We start from the raw sequence: 24,907 nt of genomic DNA on the forward strand, positions 1-24,907 counted from the left end.
AAGGAGCGCCCTCAGGCACACGGTGGGACTGCTGGTGCTGTGCTGCGCAGGGCCAGGAGCCGGGCTTTGATGATCCTTGCGGGTCCCTGCCAGCTCAGGGCGTTCCACGACTCCCTGAAAGCGCCGGCCCGCGCTCAGCTCCCCGTCCCAGCGCCGCGTCCCCGATCCCGCCCGGCGGGCCCGGCGGGGCGGAGCGGGGCGGGCGGGCGGCAGGTGCGGGGCGGCGGCCGGGGCGGCCCCGGGGGCGGGCGGAGGGGAGTCCCCGGAGGATCCTGGGCACAGCCGGATTTAAGGAGCGGCGCCGGACCGAGGGAGCCTCGCCCCGACCGTGCCTGCAAGAGCCGCCACCATGCCCGTCAAAGGAGGCACCAAGTGCATCAAGTACCTGCTCTTCGGCTTCAACTTCATCTTCTGGGTGAGGCACCGGGGGCCGCGCCCGGCTCGCTGCCCGGCAGGGAGCCCGCGGGGCGGAGGGGGGGCGGTATTTTGCGTGGTTTTTCTTGCCTTTTTTTTGCCGTCTTCCCTACTTTCAGCCGCCCGGCAGGAGGGGGGGGGGGGTGCCCGGGTGCTCCCCCCTTTATTTATGGGGTTATCACAGGGCGGTCTGTGTGTCCTGCCGGGCGGGAAGGGGGTGCTGGGACTGCGGGCAGCTCCCCCCCCAGCGGTGTCGGAGGGGGAGATACGGCATTCTCCCAGAAAATCCCTGCAAGTCCTGCTCCTCGGTGGCTTTCCCGGTGCCGGGGCTGTGCCCGGGGGGAGCTGTTTGTGGTTGTCCCGTGTGTGTGAACTCCTGGTGGGAGCCTCGGTCAAAAGCGCGGCTTCCCTTCGCGAAGGGAGCCCTGAACTCGTCCTAATCTGTCGGAGTACAGCCGCCAGCACAGGGTGAGACTGTGTTCTGTAGTTTCTGCCTTTCTCTTGTCCTGCCTGTCTCTAGTTGGCCGAGCAGTCTCACAAAGCACGGCTGAGCTGAGGGTCGTGGCTGTTCCCAAGCTCTCGGGCAGTGGGCATCTCAGTTTAGCGTTGTCTGCTCCATGGAAAAGTACGAAGGCAGCGCAGCACAGCTGCCTGTGTGCCCGATGGATAGGTGTGGAGTGTGAGGTTCAACGTACAGATTTTCCTAGGGTTTTTTGCCGCAGTGGAGAAGTGCGTGTGTGACCCTCCGATGTGGAGGAATTAAGTTGGAGCTGTGGAAAGAAGCCACTTCTGGAGCCAGTTTTACAGCATTGCACGTGGGATGAGCGGAAGGCGCAACGGTAAATGGATAAAATACTCGTGATGTCTCAAGTTAAAGCGTGGCTTTCAGCAAAGCTGAGAAAACGGAGAGGGAAGTTGTGCAAAAGCAGTTCACACAGGAAAGCACAGTATTGCCACCCGAGACTCGTCAGGAGAGTGAGCAAGGGTGTCCCCTCTGGAGGGTTGTAGCTGACGAGAAGAAAAACCAAAAAAAAAAAAAGCACTGGCTGAGACCTCTGGGTCGGTGAGTTTCTAAACGTCATGTTGAAACAGACTGGTTTGCTTTATGGTTGGTCTTTTTGTTTGTTTGTTTGTTTTAAAAGCTACAGAGTTTCTACAAACTATTTTATAGGACAAAAGTGCTTGTGGTTGCTGCAAAGAAGCTCTTGACATGAGCATCGTCACCTCATTCTCTGGGGCCCAGGGCTGAGAATAAAGATCGTGGTTTTGTTTGGCTCAGGAGGTACCTGTTGCTTGGGAGTGTCGTGGTAATAAAGCTCTGAAGCTTTACTTGCACCTTTGAGTGCTTAGTAAGCATGGATGCAGGATTGACCTGTTAACACAGTGGAGGGAAGGAAGAGTAGCTGGCAGAACCCAGGGAGGATGTGGGGAAAAAGAAGAGTGAGAAAAAAAAATTAAAGGGAGATTAATGCATCTTGAATATCCCAGCAAGCGTCTGGAAGCTCCAAGAGGTAGTAAAATGCAAACAGCTTGGGTTAGCCCAGAGATAAGCGTGTGTTTGACCAGCTGGAGTAGTCTTTGGCTTTTGGGAGTCACCATGTGTCATTGTGCCCTGCCGAAAGTGTTGAGGGGGAGTTTAGAGCACAGTGTCCTCTATGGAAGAATAAAGTAGCAGTATCAGGCCTGTTAGGCCTCAGTGAACAGCATATAGGGAGAGGTGTCCTGGGGCTGGCAGCACTAGAGGGAAACCACCCTAATAAGAAAGGCGGCTTTTAACATTTCCTACAGCCTTGGAGATGTGAAAAGTCTGTGGAGTAAAGGAAGTAAATTGAACAGAACTGTGGTACCAGAGTGCAATTCTCTACTCACTTTTAAAAAATAAGTTCAAAAAATAAGTTCACCCCCCTAAAAGGGCAGGTGAGGGATTTCAAAGGCCTGCAGCAAACCTGCAGGTATCTGTGGATCGCATGTTGGGTCAAATGTGTTTGCATCCTTCAGAGGCTTGAGGGAGGGTGAGAGGAAGCATAAAGGCTGAAACAACTTGGTATAGGAGGTTATTAAAACAAAAATTGGGGAACTGCCAAAGTTGAAGCTGTATTGAAAAGAAGGAAGTAAAGGTTCATAAATGCTGGTGGGTCAAATACAAAAGATCAATAACGTTAGCCAGAGGAAAGGTTTAGGAATAATTACAAAAGTAAACCCAACTAATAATCCCTCTTCAGACACATTAGGACCAGGGTGCTTCCCAGGGAGTCCTTAAGGACAGGCAGTAATAGGTCCGAGTGTTAGTCTCATTTTGCAGGACTTCATTTTACTGGAGATCTTATTGAAGTTCTGTGCCATAATGTGTCTCTGACTCTGAGCCCTGCACAGGCTTGAACTGACTCCTTGATGCAGAGGAGAAGAAACAGCAACAAATGCTGGTTATCAACTCTCCTGGGTCGCACAATAGTTACTTCAGAAGTATAAATGCATCGCAGTTGGGTAACCCTCCCTGCTCACCATCCATCTCAGTGCTGGAGGGCTGGAATGCAATGAATTTGAGGCTGGGTTTTTGCTTTGTGCTGTTCTGGGATACATGAAGAGTGGCACACATGGTGCATCTGGAATAGGCAGAGAAGATTCTTCAAAAAGAAGCAGCCTAGAGTTATCAACGAGGTGGTTTGGGGCAGATGCTGCCAAAGAGCAATGAAGTCTTGGGAGAAAAGGATCTTTGATGGCTTCACAAAAGCACCAGGTGGGTGCTCAGCACCAACACAGCAAAACCAGCTTCAGAAGTGAAGGTCCCAGAGAAGAGGGAAGATCGGCCTAAAGCTGCGTGAATCCATGGCATGCTGGTGTCCTGTGAGCTGCTCTGGTCTTCTGCCTACCTTGGGAGGATCACAGTGGAGCTTGGTGATGTTTGGGAAAGGAAGAGAAGGGTTTCTACCATCAGAAACTGGAAGTCAATTGGGATTTTTCAGCCTAGAGGTCTGTAGGATCCTGATTGTCCGGGTAATAGGTGGGGCCTGACTGTATTGGAAGAACCAGTGAGCAAGAACTGTGGGATATTAAGCCCACAGGGTCACTTTTGGAAGAAAAGTGTTTTGACTGTGGGAACAGCAGTGGTGTTTTCTCCACAGCAGGTGCTGTGGAAGTAGATAGGTGAAGGGTACCTGGCTCACATGGGGTTCAGCCTTTCATTAATTTTTCTTCTTTCAAGGTGCTGTCTTGTGTCTTTGCACAACCTTGAAGTGCTGAACATGTAAACCAGGAGTTTAGTCCTGGGAAATGCTGCTGTCTGCCCTGTTCTAATAACCTTTTCTGAGGAGCACCCTGTAGGATGTTGTGCTTGGATCTGGTGATAACTGATCTGATGGCCTTTCTCCAGCTAGGAAGGCTGGACACTACCATGGTGTTCAGTGAAACTTTTGGGACTTCAGAGCTTGGGTTGAAGTCTTACTTGTGGCCTGAGTGGAAAGTGGAGAGAGACCAGTGGATGTTTGCTATGAGTGCTTCTGAAGTTGGGTTAAGCACTACACTTGTAGAGAATGGGTTTTACTTTTGTGTTTGAAAAGCTCAGTAAGTTGGGTGATTCAGACCCCTCTCGAGGGGTGGGAATGAAGGCTGGCTGTGTTTTCCCTTTGGATCAAGTATTGCTGCAGGCACCAGGCTCCTTGCTGGTGTTGTCCCACCCGGGTTTGCAAACAGCTCTGCTGCCCTGGTATCCGTGGCATTCTGCTCTGTAATGAAACTTGTACCAGTTCAGATCTTCAGAAGTTCGGCATGGATTTGGGGTGGGGGAGGGAGGTGACGAAGCTGATACTTAACTTTAAAGACTTTTTTTGTTTCCCACCAGACTGGTTTGAGCTTGGCAAGAAGTCAGTGGAAGCAACACATTATGTGCCTTAAACCCAAGCAGTGGAGTGGTCTTAGCAAAGCTGGCTTTGAGCAGCCTTAGTGTGAACAGTGCTTGATTAGCTGGAGTTGTGCAATAGTGACTGCTTCTAGCTGAACACCCTTAACTCCCGAGGTTTGCTCTGGCTTGTTGACCCGGGTGACAAAACCTTTTCCGAGGAAAACTGTGGGTTCCTGGGCAACTCGGCGCATGCCGGGCAAGCGCCTGCGTGTTCTCCCACTGCTGCGGAGCAAAAAGCAAGGGCTTGCATCTTTAAACTTAAGTGCTGGAGTTTCCCCTTGTGAGTTTTGTGGCACACAAAGACATCAGCTGCTAATATTTATAATGAAATGTGTTTTAGGCACAGAAGTGCTGTAGCATACAGTCAGGGTTCAGGTTGAGGTTTTGAGCAAGTCATTTCCCTGCTTTACACTATTAGGCAAATGCCTTGTCCTGGCTCCCTGCTCTCCAGAGTGTTTTATGAGCAAATGCATTTGTCTGTGGTAGTGCCTGCTAAAGAAAGATGAGCAAAATTAGTCCTGGAGAGCTCTTTTCTTTCTGTGACTTGAAGATAGGCGTGACTTCATTCTGAACCATAATCTCAGCTGGTTGCAATTCAAAGGGTCTTTCCTGCTCCAGTGGAGCAGAGGACTTGCAGGATGGACAGGTAAATATGCATGTTTGTATGCATATATGCAGGCACATACAGGAGGGACAGAAGTTAGTTGCTTTAGCTTGCTCTAATCTAACTGATTTAGTATGAATCAAAATGCTGCTTGGGCTCAGTTCAGTATATTCTGACTCCAGTTAAGTGCTGTGAAGTCAGGACTGAGTTGGACTGTGTTGCCTTGAGAAACCTGATGTGAATCTACTTGTCCTTAGAGTTCTAGCAGACCTAGCTCCTATTTGCAATTCAAATTGCAAATATAGTAGGCTGGCTTCTGAATAGGAACTTGTATGAAATGGGCACTAGTCTTGGCAGTGGTTCAGGAATTCTGTAATGCTGCTCCTACTGTACTGGAGCACCATTTTATTGCAATAAATGCTGTGACATTAACACAGGCCACAACATTCTTGAAACTAGCTAAGCAGAAAGAAAATACTTCCTTTCCTATCCTTTTTTTTTCCCCAAAGAAGTTTGCAAATAGCTGCAGTTTCTTGTGTAACTGCAGCACTCATTGCACATCTGTTAGGGAAGCCTTTTTTTTTTTTCCTAAAGAAGTTTGAAAACCTGTGCTGTTGTGGATAACACTAATCCTGTAATTGAGGGATGAGAGTGATGATGAGCCTCATCTGTACTTACTGTTTATGAGGTTTTATTTATAGAGGACAGAAAAAGACAGTTCATTACTACTCAGTGTTCTCTTTGCCTGTTGCTTTGCAGTGTTACAGGTCTGGTCCTGGCTTTGTTAGTTGAGTCTTTACACAGTGAGAAAGAAGTTGCTTGTCTGTCTTATGCAGAGTCAAATCTTTAACTAAAAGTTTAAGTGTCTATGAAATGAAGATGGTGGCTTTTTCAGTGTACTCTTGGCATACCTTGGGGAAAACCTACGTAAGGAGCAGTCGTGTAGAGCCCGACATACCTTCCTACTTCCAGGAAAAAAAAATCAGTAAGTGATTGCATCTGTTGGATGCAGTGCTTAGCTGACAGCACTGAACGTAGTACTCATCTTTGACTGACTTCTGTATTCCCACAGTCACTTACTTTCTGCTGGAGGTAATGCCATGAGCTTGGTACAGGTTGTAGGTGAGCTTGGCCTGAATGTGCTAAAATAGCAGAAACCCACAGTTTCACATACAAAGGCTTTTTCTACAGACTTTGAGCCACAGATCAGGAGTTCTTGCAGTGTCTCCTTTCTTCTCTATCCCTGCCCTCCACCCTGTGGAAGTGGAGGAAGGGCTGTAAACTGCTGGATGCTGAGGGAGGGTGTCCCCCTCCCAAAGCTTTGTCTGCCAGCTCTAAGGATTTGATAACTGCTTGGACCTTGAGCTTGAGAGGGGGTTCCCCCTGTGGAAAGATAAGATTTTGTAAGGCGTCTGTAGCAAGTGGGGTACTTGTCTTGGGATTGTTCTTTCTCAGGATGGGTCAAGGTGACAAGGTTAGAAGGGACTAAACAAAATGGTCCTTGCAAAATAGTGGTTAAATCCAAAAGAAACTTTCCAGCTTCCCAAAATAGTATCACGTATTGTGCTTATGTTAACGAAATTGGACCTTATATTTTGGAAAGCTCAAGTTTTTAACCTGTGTTTAAACCAGCACCATTAAATCTAATTATTCCCTGTGCAAGCTTTCTGCTGGGAAACCATATCTGTGAAACCTCAGGTGTTGGGAAGGGAGGAGTGGAATGCAGTGGGAATTGCTTGATAGTATTCTGTGCTGAGGAATAGTCAAGTCCATGTTCAAGTTAGCCAAGGATGGTGAGGGGAGGAAGGCAGAGTGTTCCCTGTGGCTCCTGCCTCCAAGATGGACAGGTTGTTTCTCATCTCAGGTGTATCCTGACTGTGGTCCTTTGTCAGTTGTGTCTTGGCACATGGAAGGCTAAAAGAAAGTATTATCAGAGATAAATACTGGGACACACCCTTAGATACACCAGAGGCAAAATCATGTCCTTGTCAAGGAGGAGGAGGGCAGAGCAGTGGAAAGGGCTGACTGTGGAGAAAGCACTTGTTGGTGTGGGATGGGAGGAGGGAATTCTTTCACAGCAGGGCTGTGTAAGATAGGAAGGCAGACCAAAAAAAGCTGTTTTTCCTATTGCAACAGGCAGAAAGAATTGTGCAGGAGTGAGCTTTTGAGACAAGAGGAGTATGTTAGCATGTGATGCAAAAAACCCAAGAAGCCGGCATAGAACTGAATAGGAATGACCAGGTAGTTGTATCCTTTTTTAGCACATGTCCATTGCAGCCACAGAATGGGCAAGTGGAGCAGAAACGAGCTGGGAGCTGTGATTGGTGGCTGGGGAAAAGCAAGGAAGGCTCATCAGCTTGAGCAGGGAAGTCAGTAGCATGGTGTTACTGGAAAATCACTGCCATACACTTTCCAATACCGGGATTGAGTAGTACCCGTTTAACTTCACATTTTGATCAGATTGGAGAAAAAAAAAACCAACCTCTCTTCTAAGCTTCTTTTTCTATAATTGTCACTACAGAAACATACTACCTTACACGTCTGATAAGCACACAAACTTGCTTTTAACTTTGTGTGTGCAAAACTAAGAGACCAACTTCAGGAATACAGAGTGCTGTTCTTCTGTTAAATTTCTTTTCCAGCACAGGATAGATCTACTTAGAAACACTCCCTGTTGCTCAACTCCTATGACAAAACAGGTCTGTTAGATGGCAAAACGCTTGGATTTCCAAAAAAAGCCCCAACAGCTGAGTCTGCAGGGGATCTGCTTCCATGCAGCTAAGGGGAGGGGGCTTGCACCCCTTTCCCAGGGAGGAAAAACACAGCTGCCAAACCTGCTGGCACAGCACTGGGGAGCACAGAAGTGCCTGTGCATCAGCCTCTGCTGTGCCAGAGTGGTTAGAGGTTCTGCCAAGTGCCCACAGGGCTGTGCCTGCCTCTTGCTCAGAGGCTGATGTTGGTGTGTCCTTGTTTCTCCTTGTTTTGATGGAAATTCGAAGCTTCGAGTTACTTGCCTTCTGCTTTAAAACTGCCTTTTTTAGTTCAGTGGTCAGTGTGGGTAGGAAGAGCACAAACTTGAGAACACAAGTCTGCTTTCCTTAAGAAACTGGGACAAAAAGTTGCTTATTATTGAAAGAAGGAGCTGCATTTTATTTCTAGTCCAACATGGAGAGAATTACCACTTTATTTAATTCTACCAGTTTTTCAGTGCTGTGGAGTAGTTCACTGGCCTGGTGTTATCACTATTCTGTGATCCCTTAAGTCTCTTGCCTTCTTGGCATCTTCTTAACCTTTCCACAGAGTGGCTGCTCTTCCAAGGTGAAAACATGCCACTACTTTACTCTGGGTGGTGGTGAGGGAGGGTGAAGTTTTGTTTTTTGAGAGGAGCTGTATTGGGTACACCATCCCTCCCTAATCTGAACTGACCAGTTTGTTTCTGAGGAGATAATACACTAAGCCTTCTCCTTTGCTTGCAGTTTTAAGATTATCTGTATGGTTGTTGTATGGCTTAAAGTTTCTTTACTATTTGAGTACTCTGGCCTTAAAGGTCTGCTGGGGGATCAGCCCTGGATTTTAGTCCTTTCCTGTGCCCTGCTCTGTTTGCTGTGCTCTCTACTCAAACACTGAGTCTTGTCAAGCCACAAATACTTGTAGGTGGGTGAGAACAGCTGGGTGTGCTCAGGCTTATGTCTTTACAGTTCATAAGTTCTAGCAAAAGAAGCAGAAGCTGTAGGTTTCTTCTAATGATGCAGGTGTGGATTGCTATAAAAGCTGAAGACTGTTCAGTGACCCAGCAGTGAGTCTCAGTGTTGTTAAATACTGGATGCCTTAACTGTAGGCTAGAAGCTGTTCATGAATTTTTTTCCATCACTAAGCTCTTCTGGTTTTTGAGCTGAGGCACTGAGGTGAGATGAGATTGCAAAGGCTTTTTGAAATGGTGCTGTAGCAAGGAGTGCAGGTAGAGCAGCAACCCTTCTCCCTGCCAGTCCCCATGTTGCACCTCTCCCTCCCCTCAGGGTGCTGCTGTGGCACAATAAATGGAAATAATAACCCTGCTGTGACATGGTGTGTCGTACCAAGGTTCTTCAGCATAACTTAATGTTGTCAGTGTAGCCCTCACAAGGCAGGCAGGCAGGAGGTATGTGCAGGTGTGCTTTGTGAGCAAGCACCTGGGACACCAACAAAGTGCCTTTTGCGTAGGTCTGGAAATCTCCACTTGGGTTTGGCTCTTCCTTTGTTGTGTATCACTTGATCTGTTTTCCCTGCAGCTCCTCTTTGAGGCAGGCTTGGGACTCGGGTGCCTGCCATACAAGAAATGCTGGTTTTCTTGGCACTGCTGGCCTCCTGCTTTCCTTTGCTGATACCTGAATCCTTTGCACTTCAGCTGGGATGTTTCCTGCTGGGAAGCTACAGGGGATATCCTTTCCCTTAAACCCCCTCTTAGCTTCATTCTCTGCCCTGAGTGAATCTTCAGAGCTGTCCCTGTTTTTGAAGGGCACACCTCAGAGTTAGGGGAGACACTAATGGGCTTGGTGTGGAAGGGATGTATCCACTGGTGCTTTCTGTGGGAATGCTGTCCATAATCCCACTGAAAGTTGACATTAATAAATGCTTCCCAGTTTCTTGGAAGCAAAACAAGAATGTTGTTTCCTTCTAGAAGGGACTTCTTATCAGAGATAAGGCTTTGTTGGTTTTTTTTTTTTACTTTTCATGCATTTTTTTGCCTGACCAAAGCACCAGAATTCATGAACTTACTGCTCACTTTTAAGTTTAAATTTTTAATGTCTGCTGTGATGTTTGGGATTTCTGTCCTCATCTCACTTTTGTGGAGGTTTTTTCGATAGCTAAGTGGCCCTCAAAGGAAGAGATGAGAAGCACGCTTTCCAGCTTTCTAGTTTGTCCTGGTTTCTTCTTTTTTTTTTTTTTTACATGCAAGACAACTCCATGTTTTTCTTTTCAAGGGAGGATTCAGTCTGTTCACAGTAAGCTGTTAGTGTTTGCCTTACCAGAGCGCAGTGCTCTCTTTCTTGCAACACCCTTCTGATGCCTTCTGCAAGATGTTTCATCCAAAAGCTAATTTATTTGCAAAATTACTTGCTGCAATGTTAAGAGGAACCTGGAGGCATGCAGCAAAGATAATAATGAAATAAAACTAAATATTACCTAAAATTAGGTTGTTTTGCTCTACATCAGCAATGTTGCTGCTTCAGCAGCCAGTATTTTTTTCCTCTCAGTGTGGTGACTTAATGGGTTGGTTTTATCCTGTTTTGCAAGGAAGAGCACTCTTTCTGAACTCCCTTCTATGCTACACTGAATTCTTTAACAGTCTTAATACACTAAAACTTCTGGCTGGCCTCACAAGGCACTTTTGCTTGTGATACACTTGTCCTTCAGTGTGAAGATTAAGATCACTAATCCATGCAATGTCATTGCAGTCACACAGAATGAAACAATGGGTGGAGGGGTCAGTGGAAATACTGACACTTGGCTAAACCTTGGATATTTTCAGTAAGGAACAAAAATGGCATTGTTCTCCTGTGGCATTGGACTTTATATTATGTAAAGCATCTGTCAACAAGGTGCCTCGTGTCTGGAGTAAAGTTTGTTCATGTTTTGGTGTCCCCATCCTTTTATGCTGGTCCTTTGTCATCAGCTCTTTAAATAAAAGCTGTGTCCTGTGTTTGCTTCTGATGTCGTTGCTAATGTAAGGGTGAATGTGTTAATTGGTATTATTTAACAAGGCTTCCTTGTTCTTACAGCTGGCAGGGACAGCAGTTCTTGCAGTTGGACTATGGCTTCACTTTGATTCACAGACCAAAAGCGTCTTTGAACTGGAATCCAACCAGACGACGTTTTACACAGGTGAGCTGGGACAGATCACACTGATGATGGCCAGACTGCTGAGAAACCTTTGTCTTCCTCAAGGGTGAAGACAAAACAGCCTTACACAGCCTCGGTGGGGCAGAGAGCATCTTCCCCTGGCTGGTGCTGAGGGCCAGCTGCTCTCGGGAGCTCTGATGCGAACAGCAGCGCTGTCACACGAGTGGTTTCTTGGCTCTTTGTCCTTTCTCCCGTCTTAAATCCTGCAGTTCCTCTTTGGTTGCTGTTGCTGAGCGTTTTGTAATCCCGGGGCTCCTGGTAGACACAGAGTATGTCTCTTCATGATGCTCCTCACAACATGAGTCAGCAGTTTCACACCAAACTAGATGAGTAACCACAGATGGCATCAATAACTAATTTTTTTTTCCAAAGTGACCAACCTAAGGTGCCCAAACCCACAACTCTGCCTCATCTCTCAGAAGGAGCATGTGTACTGTTGTCTAATTCTTATGTGCCCTCGTCTGCTAATTTATACTGAATGGAATGGGAAGGATGGATAAACATCTTGGTCTGTACGAGCAACTATTCCAACCAAACTGGATCAAGTAGCTTCAGGCAGCCCAGGTGGAAGTTATTCTGTGACATATTCTGTCTGCAGTATGACCAGTTAAGGGACACACACGTTTTCAGTTTGTTATGCTGGTGTCATAGGTGTTCCTAATTGAATTGGATTTTATATGAACTCTGATTCTGACATCTATGGTCACTTCTAGGCTTGGATGGGAAACACATAGACTTGGGTAGTTGTCCCCTGGAGGTGCTTTGGAGCACCTCTCCTATGAGGGAAAGCTGAGGGAATTTGGATTGTTCAGCTGGAAAACAAAAGGCTTTGGGGTGACCTAATTGTGGCCTTCTAGTACCTGAAGGGAGCCCACAAGAAAGATGGAGAGAGACTATTTCCAAGGGCCTGGGGTGACAGAACAAGGGGCAATGGTTTCAGACTGAAAGGGTAGATATAGATCAGGTATTGGGAAGAAATTCTTCCCTGTGAGGGTGGTGAGGCCCTGGCACAGGTTGCCCAGAGAAGCTGTGGTTGCCCCATCCCTGGGAGTGTTCCAGACCATGTTGGATGGGGCTTGGAACAACTCACTCTAGTGGAAGGTGTCTCTGTTCATGGCAGGGGTTTGGAATGGGCTGATCTTTAAGGTCCCTTCCAACCCAGGCCATCCCATGATTCTGTGAAACAAAGCAGCTGTGTTTTGAAGACTTCTAACAGATGGGGAAGCAAATTCAAATATGTACCTTTCTTAATGTCTGTCATCTTCAATTTGGACAATGCTTATGCATATATATTTCTCATCCCTGTAGCCCTTGGATTTGCCAGGTCCTCTATGGTGTCACTCACTGGCCATTCACAGGGTGGATGGCTTGGTCTTTCTCTTACCAAAAAAACTGGCCCCCGTGCTGGGCTACTCAGACTGTCACAACACCCAAACTGGTGCCTGAAGAGTCAGTGAAGACCTGCATGTAGGTGCAACTTGGGTTGCAGCCTCATAGTACCAGGATAGCCTGTGCCTACAGGGAGCACTGGTAGGAATGGTGAGTTAAGCTTGTTGGGAGTTAGGCTTGTGCGGCCTCTTAAGCTTATTTGTAAGAAAACTTGTATTTTTGCCCTTGATACGATGGCATCATAGCAAACTGGGTGGTTCTTGCAGCTGCCAGGAAGATTTCCAGATGCTTTTAGGTGGGCCTTGGAAAGGGAACAGAAATCTAAACTTGGCTGTTGAGCTAAATACTTAACAAGTCTTATTTTGGGTAGTCTGAAACAACTCTTTCACCTCCTGAAACGTAAAAGTTTTATGATGTGATACTTAAGCTACTGGTTGAATGCAGCCAGTGAAACCTGCTTGAAATCTCTGTAGGTTAAACAGAGTTTTTAAAAGAAGCTTAATAGGAATTCATCTTCTAACTTACTTTTCTGGGAGTAGTTACTGACTGCAGTTTCCAGTAGGAAAGGAACAGAATGTGTCATTTTGCACCCAGTACCAAAGCAAGTTACTTCAGAGGCTTTCTGTAGAACTGAAAATAAATTTTAATTTTTCAATTAGAAAGTTTAAGCTGGGATAAAAAAAATCAGTGCAGGAATTTCCTGCTGATAAGAAGTGTCAGGCTTAATCCCTTACATGTACTTAACCAAATAGATACTTATTTTGGCAGCTGATCTTATTGGTTTGCATCTGGAATATATCACTTGCAAATGCTTACATCTGGCTTTCTTTAATTAGTATTGACTGGGCCTCTGAACTGTATTTTTTGTCCACATTGATAGAAATGTCATACTCATTCTCCATGTTGTGCTGATTCTGTGATGTTTCACCACCACAGTAGCACTTTCTTGCCATCCTTTGGGAGTTGTTTTGCTCACTGCATCTTGCTGCTCTCACCAGCTCTCAGCTATGATGCTTAGGCTGGCAGTTCCCAAGTTCAGGAGCCAGAGGATTGGGCATAAATGGAGTCTTTTAGCCCAGAAATGTTTGCTTTCTCTGCTCCAACAGGCTCACTACCTAAATTCTGGGCAGAATATTTTACAAGCTCTAACACTTGTTACAGTTTGAGGAGGTCTCTGCATCAAGAACTCTCTGTTGATAAATCGCTATTCCAGCTCTAACTGCAACACACCCTCTTCACCTGAAGATAAGTTGATAACTCTGGCTCTGAGCCAGTTTTAAAAAGCGTCTTGTAGCTTGTTTTACATGGCTTTATTTTGCACATTTTCTGAAACTTGTGAAACTGCAGCAATGGTACACATCAGTTGTTACAAGTTGAAGGTTTTATTTATCAGTATATTTCCCTGCAAGTTATGAGATGTTTGCTTTGAAAATTAAGCACAGGTTTTGGTTTTTTTTGTTTTTTTTTTTTTTTCTTTTCTTGGAACACCTCAGTAAAGAAACTTAAACCTTGGTGAAAGCTACAAATGCTGTTTGTGGAGCAACTGATTTCATACCTTGCTGCTGAGGTCTCGACTAGTCTGTATATATGTTTGTTCTTCTCCTCCGTAGGTGTTTACATCCTTATTGGAGCTGGGGCGCTTATGATGCTGGTTGGTTTCTTGGGATGCTGTGGTGCATCACAGGAATCTCAGTGTATGCTTGGCCTGGTAAGTGTTCAGAGTAGTGCCTAAATTTTTAGCAGCATGATGGGAGAGGAAGGAGAATATTCTGTTGCAGTTAAAAGGCAGCAGATTGTGATTGTTTTGGCTCTGCAGTGTTTAAACTTGTGGTCACCTACATAATGGTAAAATGTTAAATATAGTTTTTAATTTCTGGTCCTAAACTCAAATGTTCATGCTATATTTGAATCAAGAGGCTGAATGTGTGACATACTCAGACACTGAAGTGTCAAGACTGGGAGTATTGTAAACACAGAACAAAAGTGTTGATAAGAGTAATGCTATTTACTAGACAGTTTATCCTGGACCCTGAAGGTTGTGCAGTCTTCAGTCTTTGAGACTAGAACTGTAGTATTTGATCCTTGAAACAACAAGCCTCTACTGTTCCTAATCACAAGATGAGCTCTTCTGGTTGACAACTGCTCTGCAAGCCAATTATTGGAGAGCAACTTCATTGTTTTCAGACTGGAGGGACCAGTTGAGCTTACTGGGCTCGTGCACATCTGTACACTTGCAGAACTACTCATCCAAATAACCAGAAGACTTGGTTAATAAAAGACTTCTACTATAGCCAGTGAAAGAACAATTCCCCTTCTGTGTAATGGAAGAACTTAAATTCAAGTATTTCTTGCAAAATGATGCCTCTAGCCCTTTGCAATTCTGAGTATCTCTCTTTAAAGTGCTTTTAAATGATAGTGGTGTTTTGGACCTGGTAGTCAATTAAAGACAGAGAACACATTTATTTCTATTTTATGGGATACACAACAAAGTGACCATAAGCTCTGTGGGAATTGGTGGCAAGCTAGGGATTAAGTAATGACTCCTAAAGCAATAGGAGTGACAAACCAGGGAAAAGAAGTGGTGTCAGCTGTTGTGATGTGTCTGAGTGACTTGGGCAACTTCAAAGTCTGAGTTAATAGATGATGGGCTTTAATTAACTCTGATCAAAAAGCAGGATTTCTGCTTGGAGAGCACTGCCAGGCTTTCCGACGCTCCCGGGAAGAAGTGCTGACCCAGTGCAGTGTGTCCTCTTTCCTAGTTTTACTGATGTTCCAGACCTCCAGCTGGGAACACTGAGTGACAGTTCCCCCAAGTCTGGACAAACTTGCAGTAAATGTGTGTGATGCTATTTTGTGATGCTGTGGTCTTCATTAATAATGTGGTCTTTCTTTTCTAGTTCTTCTTCTTCCTTTTTGTGATTTTTGCCCTTGAAATTGGTGCTGGAATCTGGGGATTTTCAAACAAAGAAAAGGTAGGTTGTTCTTTAAAGCTGGAGTGGCGGGATGCTGGAGTGGGTTTCCCAGAGCAGCTGTGGTTGCCCCATCCCTGAAGTGATCAAAGCCAGGTTGGATGAGGGCTCTGAGCAACCTGGTCTAGTGAGGGGTATCCCTGCCCATGGCAGGGGGGCTGGACTAGGTGATCTTTAAAGTTCCCTTCTGACCCAAAATATTCCATGATTCTGTGAATGTGCCCACAGTTAGCAGTCTGCTGAGATCTATACCAGTATGAGTCAAATCCTCATTACCCAGGGAGTTTGGGTGAGACAAAGAAGACTGATTCAAGCAAAACAACGCAAGAAATCTAATATCTGAATGAGACTGTAGCAGGAAAGCCAGAGTCCAAGGGGCTGTTGCCTGCTAGAGTTGCCCTCTAGGCAGTACCTGGCAGAGTTGGGAAATGAAATAGGCTATCAGGGAAGCTTTACCAGATAGGAACCAGGTCAGCTAAGGGCTCAATGTTTCTGCACCTGGTGGCCTGTCCCTCACAGTCAAGGTTGTCTTGTTTCAAAATAAGATGCTCGGTGATCAGGGTTGCTTTTCTGCTTGTCTTATACAACAGGGAAATTGTAAAACCTTCTGGAGTGCAGTAGTGAATATTTTTGGCCAGCTGGTGGACAAAGACTTGGTTCTCTCATTCCTTTTGTGAAGCTCAGAGCTTTGGAAAGGAAATCAGTCTTAGCTGCTCAGGTGTGGCTTTTAAGAGTTAGGCTCACTTGTTTCAGGTGAGAAATACTGCCCACCCTCTCTTTTCACCATCTATTTGTACATGTCAAAAGAATGGGTATTGTAGGCTGCAGAATTTTTGTTGACTGACTTGCTCAGTGTAAGTTTTTCACAATAATATTAAGGTAAGACAATCATACACCACAACTCTTTGCTGTCTTGTAGATTATTGACGAGTTGAAGGAGTTCTACATGGACACCTATAAGAAGAGAACTCAACCAGGTGCCAAAGAGACCCTGACAGCATTTCAGCTCGCTGTAAGTACATGGTTATACTGAAACTAGACAGTAATGCACCTTCTTCACTCTGTTCTCCATGTCATCCACTCCCCTGTACCAGTCAAGTATCTTACTAACTAGAAGAAACCAAAACATTATTAGTAACAAATTGCAGAGAAGATGGCTTTGTGAAGATGGTATCAGTGAATTCAGTATGTCCCTCTGAAGTGCCTAGAACTAGTTCTTGTTTTTCTAAAGCTCAGAAGCAGGCTAGGAAACCCTAGATCTGTGATACTGAGCTAGAGACATCCTAGAATGCATACCTGTGTATCTGTGAGGAGTCCATCTCTGTGTCTGTCCTTACAAGCACAAGCTGTCATCAAAATAAATGTGTGTGTACTTAGTGAGATTTAGCTCTCTTCCTTTCAGAACCTTGTCCTTTAACATAATAAAGACTTTATAAAATTAAGTTTTATAGCAGTCACATTGAACTTCAGATTTGCTAAGGTCTGTAATAAAAACTAATCTAATTTATTTCTCTGTTTTTGACCAGATGCTGAGCAAAAATAAGGATTATTAAACCCTGTTTTGTCTTGTAGCTGAACTGCTGTGGCCTTACTGGAAGTATTGAGCAGATATTCATGGAAACCTGTCCGAAAAAGACGTTGACTGAGGCAATCACTGTAAAGGTAAAGCATGACTTATTCACCATCAGCTCTGCCCAATGAGTAGAATGAGAAACACACTTCTGAGTAAACCCTTCCAGTGCGGGGAAAGTTCACATGTCACACTTGGTTACCAATCTGTGTCTGTGATCAGTCTGTTTATTGCTGTTACTGTGGAAAGAACACCCGGGGTCAGTGGGAAATCTGGCCTTGCACAGGAAATGTGCAATCTGTGTGTCACAGACTGATGGGGTGAGCAGGGAAAGATCAAAACTTTGTCTAAAATAAACCCATAATGCAAGAGAGCTCTGTTCTCCTCACTGCTCCTATTGCCACAGCACCTTCCTGGTGCTTCCCTGGGAGTGTCACCTCCCCTCTTGGTTAGGGAGACAGAGCTTGGAGGTAGGAGCAAGCCTGAAGTTTTAGCAAGGAAAAGGAGAGGGAGTTAATGCATTGATAGCCTGTTAAGGTGAGTTTGTCACTGTCAAGGCAGTTCTCTGTGTCAGGTTTTCCTGTTGGAATATTGCTGCAGAGGTACCTGTGTGCCACAGATAACAGGAGAGGCAACTTGTATAGCTCTTAACTAACCCTCTTCCTCTTTTTCTTACAACTGCCTTGCTTCATGCTCCAAGACAGTCTGTATGAGTCTTCCAATAGAAAATAAGGCTCTTAATGGAATTCCATCAATTCCATTAATAACTTAATTTTTTTTTTTTACTTTACTTGTGACAACTTGAAATATCTGACCACATGAGACCTTCAATCTGTAGTCACACCTGAATGTTTAGTCCTGCCCATGCAGTCTGTTATGAGTTAGAGTGTATGGGAGCAGCTGAGACAGCATGCAGCTCTTACTGTTTGCTTTTATTCTGCTATGTGTTTTATTCATCGGTTGACTCCATGTTGTGATGTGTTTATGGCCCAGTCCCAACTGTAGAAAAGCAGTGGATAGACTGAGATCAAAGGGATGTAATGGAGTGGCTGATTTGTGTTGCCTTTAAGAAGCAGTGCTGTATTGGTATTCTGATTGAACTGATTCATCCTTGCCAGTATATCCCTTTAATCCTTGATTCAGTCTTTTTTTTTGGACTGGATAAGGAACAACAACGGAAAAAAAGTAGCTTTCAGCAGCTCACTGTAGTTTGCTGCTGGAACAAGTAGGACAGGAGCCGGGTTGAGACTTTGACCAGCTACCAGGCTCTTAAAAGATTTATGCCTCTGTAAAAGTGCCACCTTTTTCTTGGCTGCCACATGCCTTTTCTGGGGAAGGGACTGTACTTTTTATTTTTTTCAGTTGCAATGGTAATTCATTGTCCTGGCATCATCAAACTGGCCCCTCTGGGAGTCTGCCCATTCCAGGGATGCATGCAGTCCAGGATATCAAGCCATTCCCACGCAGTGTGGGTCCATAAGGTGTCTGCAAAATTCCAGTAGCAACTGGAAATATCAAGAGTGGCTTCAAATCTATTTTGAGAAGGGATGAGCAGTGCAGCAGCAGTTTAAGTGTTGACATCCCTTAGTAACAAGCCAAGCGTGGTACAACTGCTGTTGGTCCTGATCTACCTGATAAACTGCAGGTGTTGAGAAGGGAATCCTGCTGTAGCCAAGGTGCTGTTAAGAGATTTAGAGACTTGAAGAGTAGATTTAAACTTCCGCACCAACTCTTGTGTTGGAACATCCCTGGCTTTGTTTAGGGATGTGAAAGTAAGGCCAGATGAAAGCAGCTTTCCAAAGAAACCTTTCTCTAGTGCAAGCAGACTTGAGCTCAAACAAGCAGAAACTAACCTTTGTGTGTGTGAAACACTAATGAACTGTCTGTTCTTTCCAGTCCTGCCCTGCTGCCATTGATGACGTCTTCAAATCAAAATTCAATGTCATTGGAGCAGTTGGCCTTTGCATTGCTGTGATGATGGTGAGTTCCCAGATTATTTAGAGGGATACTGTGTGTTAAGATGATACTTAGAGCAGGAGTCTGTAGAACAGTGCCTGGCATAGCAGCCCACATGGCTATTCCACTAAGGGCAAGCCCCAGCAGGATCAGGGTGTGTGCTGCAGGGCCCTGAGGCAGTGCAGAGGCTGGGATGTGTCAGAGATCCCTGCTTCTACTTTGGATTAGGACCTGTCTCCTTGTACCTTTAGCAGTGGTGAAATCGTATCGGGGGGGGGGGGTGTATATGTAGAGTGAAGATGTATTAGTCATGTTGCTGGCCCACTTTTTCATCTCAGTATCTCTTGGGTTCTTTATCTGCATATCTCTTGGGGATTCTTGCTTTTCTTTCCTTTATAACATCTAAAGGCTCTGTTAGAGAACTGAAATAACAGTGCCACTAAGAAAACTTGCGCTTTTGTGTTTGACTTCTCTGGAGAAGATGGACGCAAATATGCTGGGATGGTCAAAGATTTCTTAGGAGATATGGCAGTGGTTTTACAGCTGATCTGTTTTCAGATATTGAGGTGAAGGGGATTCATGAGAACAGAATGAACTTTGGGGGTGGAGGGGCAGGTACTGCAGAATAGAGTATATAAATACAGAACGAATTTGGCCTCTGGGCTGGGAAGAGCAGCTGTGCTTGTCCTCATGCTGATAAAAGAACATGCTTTGGTTTCCTGATTTGCAGTGTGTTTGCTTTCTTTACAGGTTATTGGCATGATATTCAGTATGATTCTCTGCTGTGCCATCCGCAGGGAAAGAGAGATGGTCTAAGAGCTACAAACCCAAGACTCCTGCACTATAAAATCTTTATCATTAACTTTAGTGTTCTGAGAGCATTTCTAAAAAGTTATATATTTGTTACCTTTTTAATGCTTTATTTGGTACTGATGTAGGTTTTGCTTTTTATGTTATAGGTTAAAATGATAAAGGTTTATCTGACTCAACACAAATATTGTACATAAAATATCTGACTTTCTTGAAACTTACATAATTTGGATATAATTTATGTTGGAGACAATTTGATAATAAAGAGTAAGATGTATTGTATTGTTTGTGGGGGAGGAGAGATGTTGCTGTATTGATTAATCCTACTGTTTGATGCATAGCATGGAGTGGAACTTGCATAACATGATAAGTGTTAAATCACTTGGGCTTTAGTACAAAGCAGGAAATAACTCCTATATCAATGCCATGTTTGAAGGGAATTCCAAGGAGTGGGAGATGCTGTCAGAGCAGGTTAGAGAAGGCATGGCCATTCCTCCTTTCCTTGGCGTGTGTGAACAAAAGCAGGTCTTAATAACATTCCTAAAATGTCACTGCAGTAACACTTTACTGTCGCCTTCCTGGAGGGTGGCAAAGGCTGAGTGTCACCAGGGTGATGTGCAGGCACTGGTGCCTTGATGCAGCCAGGCTGGGCTCTGCTCTGGAGCCAGCTGGGCCTCCTTACATCAGCCTGTCTGCTGGCAGAACTGTCCCCTGACGTGGCCTAGGCCCCTCAGCAAGGCAGATTCCCTAGTGTTTGCTCAGGATTTTTGCACTGGCTGGCTTTGTGCGTTGTTTCTCCAAAGCCACAGGGGTACAATCTCAAGGGCTTACAACACGTGTGCCAAATCTCAGGTTTCCAAGTGGAATAAACACAAGTTGCGTGAGAAGTTACTGTCCAGGTCCACAGTTGCAGAGTTGTGGCTTATCCTGTTTCAGTTAAAAAATGGATGTGGGAGAGAGTGGAGAACATCAGTGTGGAACCCTTAGCTTGAAGAATTACCAATTTGTCCTATACTTCTGCTCTAAATGGCTTTTTAAGTGGGTTTTGTCTTAAATACCTTCTGGTGGGGGCTGCCCATGGGGTCCTTACCAGCAAGTCAATGTGCTATACCTCGTGTTCCCTCACTGTAGTATCTCATCTGTGTTCTCAGAAGCTTCTGGTCTTCGTCCTCTGGGTGCTACAAATATCTCTTGGTATTCTTTGCTTGCTCCCACTTTTCTCTTGCAAGGAGGTTGGTATTTACTATGAGAAATACTGGATTTTTGTGAGGGTTGGGCTCTTTTTGAAGCTCTGAATGATGCATGAATGTATTGCCACCGTTGTTACCCACTGTCACTTGTCTAAGGCAACCATGCAGCTCTCCTCTGTAATATGTTGCACTGTTCTGTGTTCATGGGCTTTCTGAAAAAAGAATTTAAAAAAATTCAAATGGTAATCATGCTTCTGTGTGTCTTGCAGAGAGTGGAATAACTCCTGAAAGGAGCTGATCTGATTTTCTTCTGTGGGTATATGTGAGAACCTGGAGGGGAAAGAAATGTCTCATGGGAATTTGAGACCCACCCTGTCCCTGAGCTCTGGCAGAACTGAAGTGTTTTTGCCAGCTGTGTAATTCCGTGTGTGAGACTGAATGTGGCACCTGAAAGAGCTGCAGTGAATCTATCAGCCATCATGAAATTCACTGCTGACTTCAGCTGCCCTTGGGGTTTTGTGGGTGGTTTGTTGTTTTTTTTTTTTTGTTCCCTCTTCCCAGAATCATTTAGGTTGGAAAAGACCCTTAGGCTTATCAAATCCGTCCTTTGACCAATCACCACCTTGTCAACTGGACCAGAGCACTGAGTGCCACATCCAGTAATTTCTTGAGCACCTCAAGGGATGGTGACTCCAGCCCCTCCCTGGGCTGCCCTGTTCCATTGGCAGAGTCCAAGGGAAGGGTTGTAAGCAGGGAGAGGAGAACTGAGCTGTAGGCTCAGCACCTCAGAGCGTGACCGGCTTTGGGCAGGGGCTGCAGAGGAAGCTCTCAAACTGACATCCAGCTCAGCTGAAGATCCAGAAGACTTAAGTGAATAACTGCCACTGTTCCTGTGTTCCACAAAAGCTCTAGGGGGTTTCCCTGGGAGTTAATCTTTAGCTTGCAAAGCTGCTGCCTTGACCTCAGTGTTCATGCAACACTCTCTACTCTGATGCCTGCCCCCACCCCCCATATTTTTTTAAGCCCTATAGCCCAATCTTTTGCCCTTCTTTTTAAACATCCTGTGAATGTTAAGTTGGTGTTTTCTGAGGAATCAGCAGAAGGGCAAGTCTTGTTTTACCAGAGAAGATAGAGCTGATCTTTATTACTGGAGTATTACTTCCTTTTAGCAAAAACATGGGCTACAGATGCAAAACCTTGTTGCCCTCATCCTAAGATGAGCAAGCTAGCCTGGAATGAGTGCTTCAGCAATGAATACTATTGACCTATATGCTACGTTTCACTTTACAGGTACCAATTGTGATCAAATTTCCTGAAAAATTGGGTTCTAAACCCTAAAAGTCTGTAGCGCTGACTGTCCGAGCAGGGAGCAAGTTCCCATCGTCAGGGTAGGGCAGGAACAGAATGTGACTTGTGAGGTAATGTAGGGAGGCTCAGGTGTGCAAAAGGGGTAATAGATTTGGGGGTTTTGTTGGGTTTTTTTTTGTTTGGTTTTTTTTTTTTCCCTCTGGAAAGTAGGAATGGGTCAAATGCTTGTGGAGGGAGAGAGAGTGAGGGATCCCTCTTCAGAAAGTATCTGTCCAGGTTTTTTGGGATAGCAGAGAAGCATGTACTAGTGCTGGGAAAAAGTCAGGAGTAAGAAAACATTATCCTAGAGCTTCAATGTGATGTCTATTGGGAGGAATAGAGAGGATGAAGGAAAACATACAAAAAGAAAATACATCTTTGTCTCTTCTATGCCATCCTAGTTCCCCATCAGTGAACAAAAGGTGCAGCTATGTTAAAGCCTCCCTGGAATGTAAGAAATCACTCCAGAAAGGAAAAGGGCTTAAGCAGCTCTGTTTCCAAACACAAGCAAATTTCTTCTTTAAACACAGGTGCTGCTAATTTGTTGTTGTAAATTTGCTTGAAATAGCTATGTTTTATGGCCAAATGCGACAATATGCATTCTATATATCTATGGGAATTGCTTGTGGATAGCAAAGAGTTGTGGGATCTAAGTACTTTCTTGGGTTTGGATAATACAAAAGACAACTGGTAATGTAAGCCCCGTTGAGTACTTTTTAACAGTGTTAGCAGCAGTGTTTGATGTTAAATCATGGAGCCACAGGGGAGGGACCTTAAAGGTCATCTCATTCCAACCCCCCTACCATGGGCAGGGACACCTTCCACTAGACCAGGTTGCTCAGAGCCACATCCAAACTCGCCTTGAACACTTCCATGGATGGGAAGTGCTCCGAGGCTGTTCTCAGCTGTGTCCCTTTGCTGCTGTGAGGAAAACAAGGGCAGATAAAGCCAAACCCCTGAAGGATGTGGCTATTTACATGTTGTAACCCAGCATATGGAGAGTATGGGAATTTGCACCATGAAACAGCCTATTGTAAGATCAAGGAAAAAAAAAATGTTTGACTAAGGGGCAAGGATTTAGCAGTGAAGTCCGAAGGAAAGCTGGATTTGGTGATCTGCAAGGTAATTGTGCCAGGAGAAAGATTTCTAGACTTTGGAAAATTGGAACTAGCCTGCCTCAGGAATAGAGAGAGTCTCAAGCCAGCTGTGTGGTCAGCTCTGTTGGAAGAAGGTGCACCAAGGCAGGGAGAGCCTGGTTTTCCAGGGGGATGGAGTTTATTGCTGGAAAATAGCTTCATTCTTTATAATGGAGCTGGGAAAGTTGTCTGTGGTAGGACATGTCGCCATTTTACAGCAGTCCTAGGACATAAGCACCATCATCGAGTCCAGAGAAAACATCACAGGAGGTTCATGAAATCGGGAAAGGGTGTGGGAAGAAACTGGCTACAGTGGAAAGAAAGGGGTGAGCCCCACACATTGGGAGGGTTGGAGTAAATCCTATCCTCTCACACTCTTCAGAAACTTAAATCCACCCTATGTTTCAGCATTACTCACAGAGAAGATGTGTTTGCAGAAGGGGAGGATGTCGTTACCTGCAGGGTAGCTTCTGAAAGAGCTCCCAGAGGAATTGCTCCAGTAGACAGAAAAGCCTGGATTTATTTTGACAGGCTCTCCCAGTCAGGACTATACTTCTTGCTCTCCACCCATCAGGAGAAAAGTGTTTGCAGACAGTTTTTAGGAGCTGCCTGTACATCTCCACTATTTTTGCTCTTTGGATAAATCTCCCAGTCCAAGCAAGCCTTGCAGAACATGGGCTTAGAGCAATTGTCCTGAAGGAGGGGAGTGGGGGGATAAAAGGTAGTGGGGCTTAAAATCCCAGTGATAAATGTGAGTCAGATGCTGTTTCCATGGGGGATGTGCTGAGAAGTTCAGGCTCAGCCCTGCCCTGTTTCCTTGCAGGCATTTACAAGCCTCAGCAGAGCTGCCCAGCCAGCCTCCAGCTGCAGGTGATGATACAAACAGTGCCAAGGCTGCCTCCAACTACTCCAGCATCTTTTTTCATCCTATTTTCTTTATTTTTCCCTGCTGGCACCAGGCTGATAAGGTGGGGGCAGGTGAGGGTCTGTCTGCAGCTGCCACCATGAGGGACTTCCCAGGGGGACCAGGGACTCTTCCCTGGGTGAGAGTTGCTGCTCCAACTACAGAGCCCAAGCTGGGTTTTGTTGGGTTTCTAAATTTAGGGGTGGTTTATGCCTTGGCTACTGTATAATTATGATTATAAAATAGCCACCCCTTCAGTTTCTGTCTTTTGGCAGCTCTCAGGAGATGACCTAATTTGAACTGCCAGCAGTGAGGACCTTGAACCCTATCAAAAGTCACTTCTAAATGAACCTAGAACATGTAGACATTTGCCAGACTCTGCTGGCAGCGATAAAAATAGGTTAGTGAGATTTTTCCACTGCTGGACACAGGCTTCCACATGCGTGGCTCCCACAAAATGAATCCACAAGGCAGCCATTCATGGCATGTTGAATGCTTCTCTTCTCTCCCTGCTGATTTCAGGATCAATAGATATTCAGGCTGTGGCTGAGAGCTGACCTTTTATGCCTTGTTCTAACGCTGGCCTTTAGTCCTCGGCTGGCCATGCAATGGGCTGCTCTGCTTCTGCTCTGTCCCACCAGCACCACTGCTCCCTTTGCAGCATGAGCAGGGCAGGTCCTGCTGGATGAAAGGAGCTGCCATCTCCAGCTGTTACTCCTTGGCTGTGTGTGAGGAAAGAGGAGGGTGGTGGAGAGCTGGGGGAGCTGCACCGCAGGACAGGTTTTTCGGCTTCGCACTGGCTGCACCTCCAGCATCGCCTCTGCTCCTGGAAGGGTGGGG

The 24,907-nt window shown here is 45.4% G+C and overlaps 1 protein-coding gene across 1 annotated transcript; it reads left to right on the plus strand.

Annotated features, from left to right (window-relative positions):
* The first annotated feature begins 213 nt into the window (after positions 1 to 213).
* CD9 (CD9 molecule) lies at positions 214 to 20,926 on the plus strand. The gene is made up of 8 exons (XM_032689107.1): positions 214 to 415; positions 10,676 to 10,778; positions 13,796 to 13,893; positions 15,083 to 15,157; positions 16,074 to 16,166; positions 16,727 to 16,816; positions 18,621 to 18,704; positions 19,431 to 20,926. Exons 1-8 carry the CDS (start codon positions 350 to 352, stop codon positions 19,494 to 19,496), a joined length of 675 nt encoding a protein of 224 aa, XP_032544998.1. The 5' UTR covers positions 214 to 349; the 3' UTR covers positions 19,497 to 20,926.
* The last annotated feature ends 3,981 nt before the right edge of the window (positions 20,927 to 24,907 follow it).

The sequence above is a fragment of the Chiroxiphia lanceolata genome, chromosome 5, assembly GCF_009829145.1.
Source record: "Chiroxiphia lanceolata isolate bChiLan1 chromosome 5, bChiLan1.pri, whole genome shotgun sequence".
Classification (NCBI taxonomy): Eukaryota; Metazoa; Chordata; class Aves; order Passeriformes; family Pipridae; genus Chiroxiphia; species Chiroxiphia lanceolata.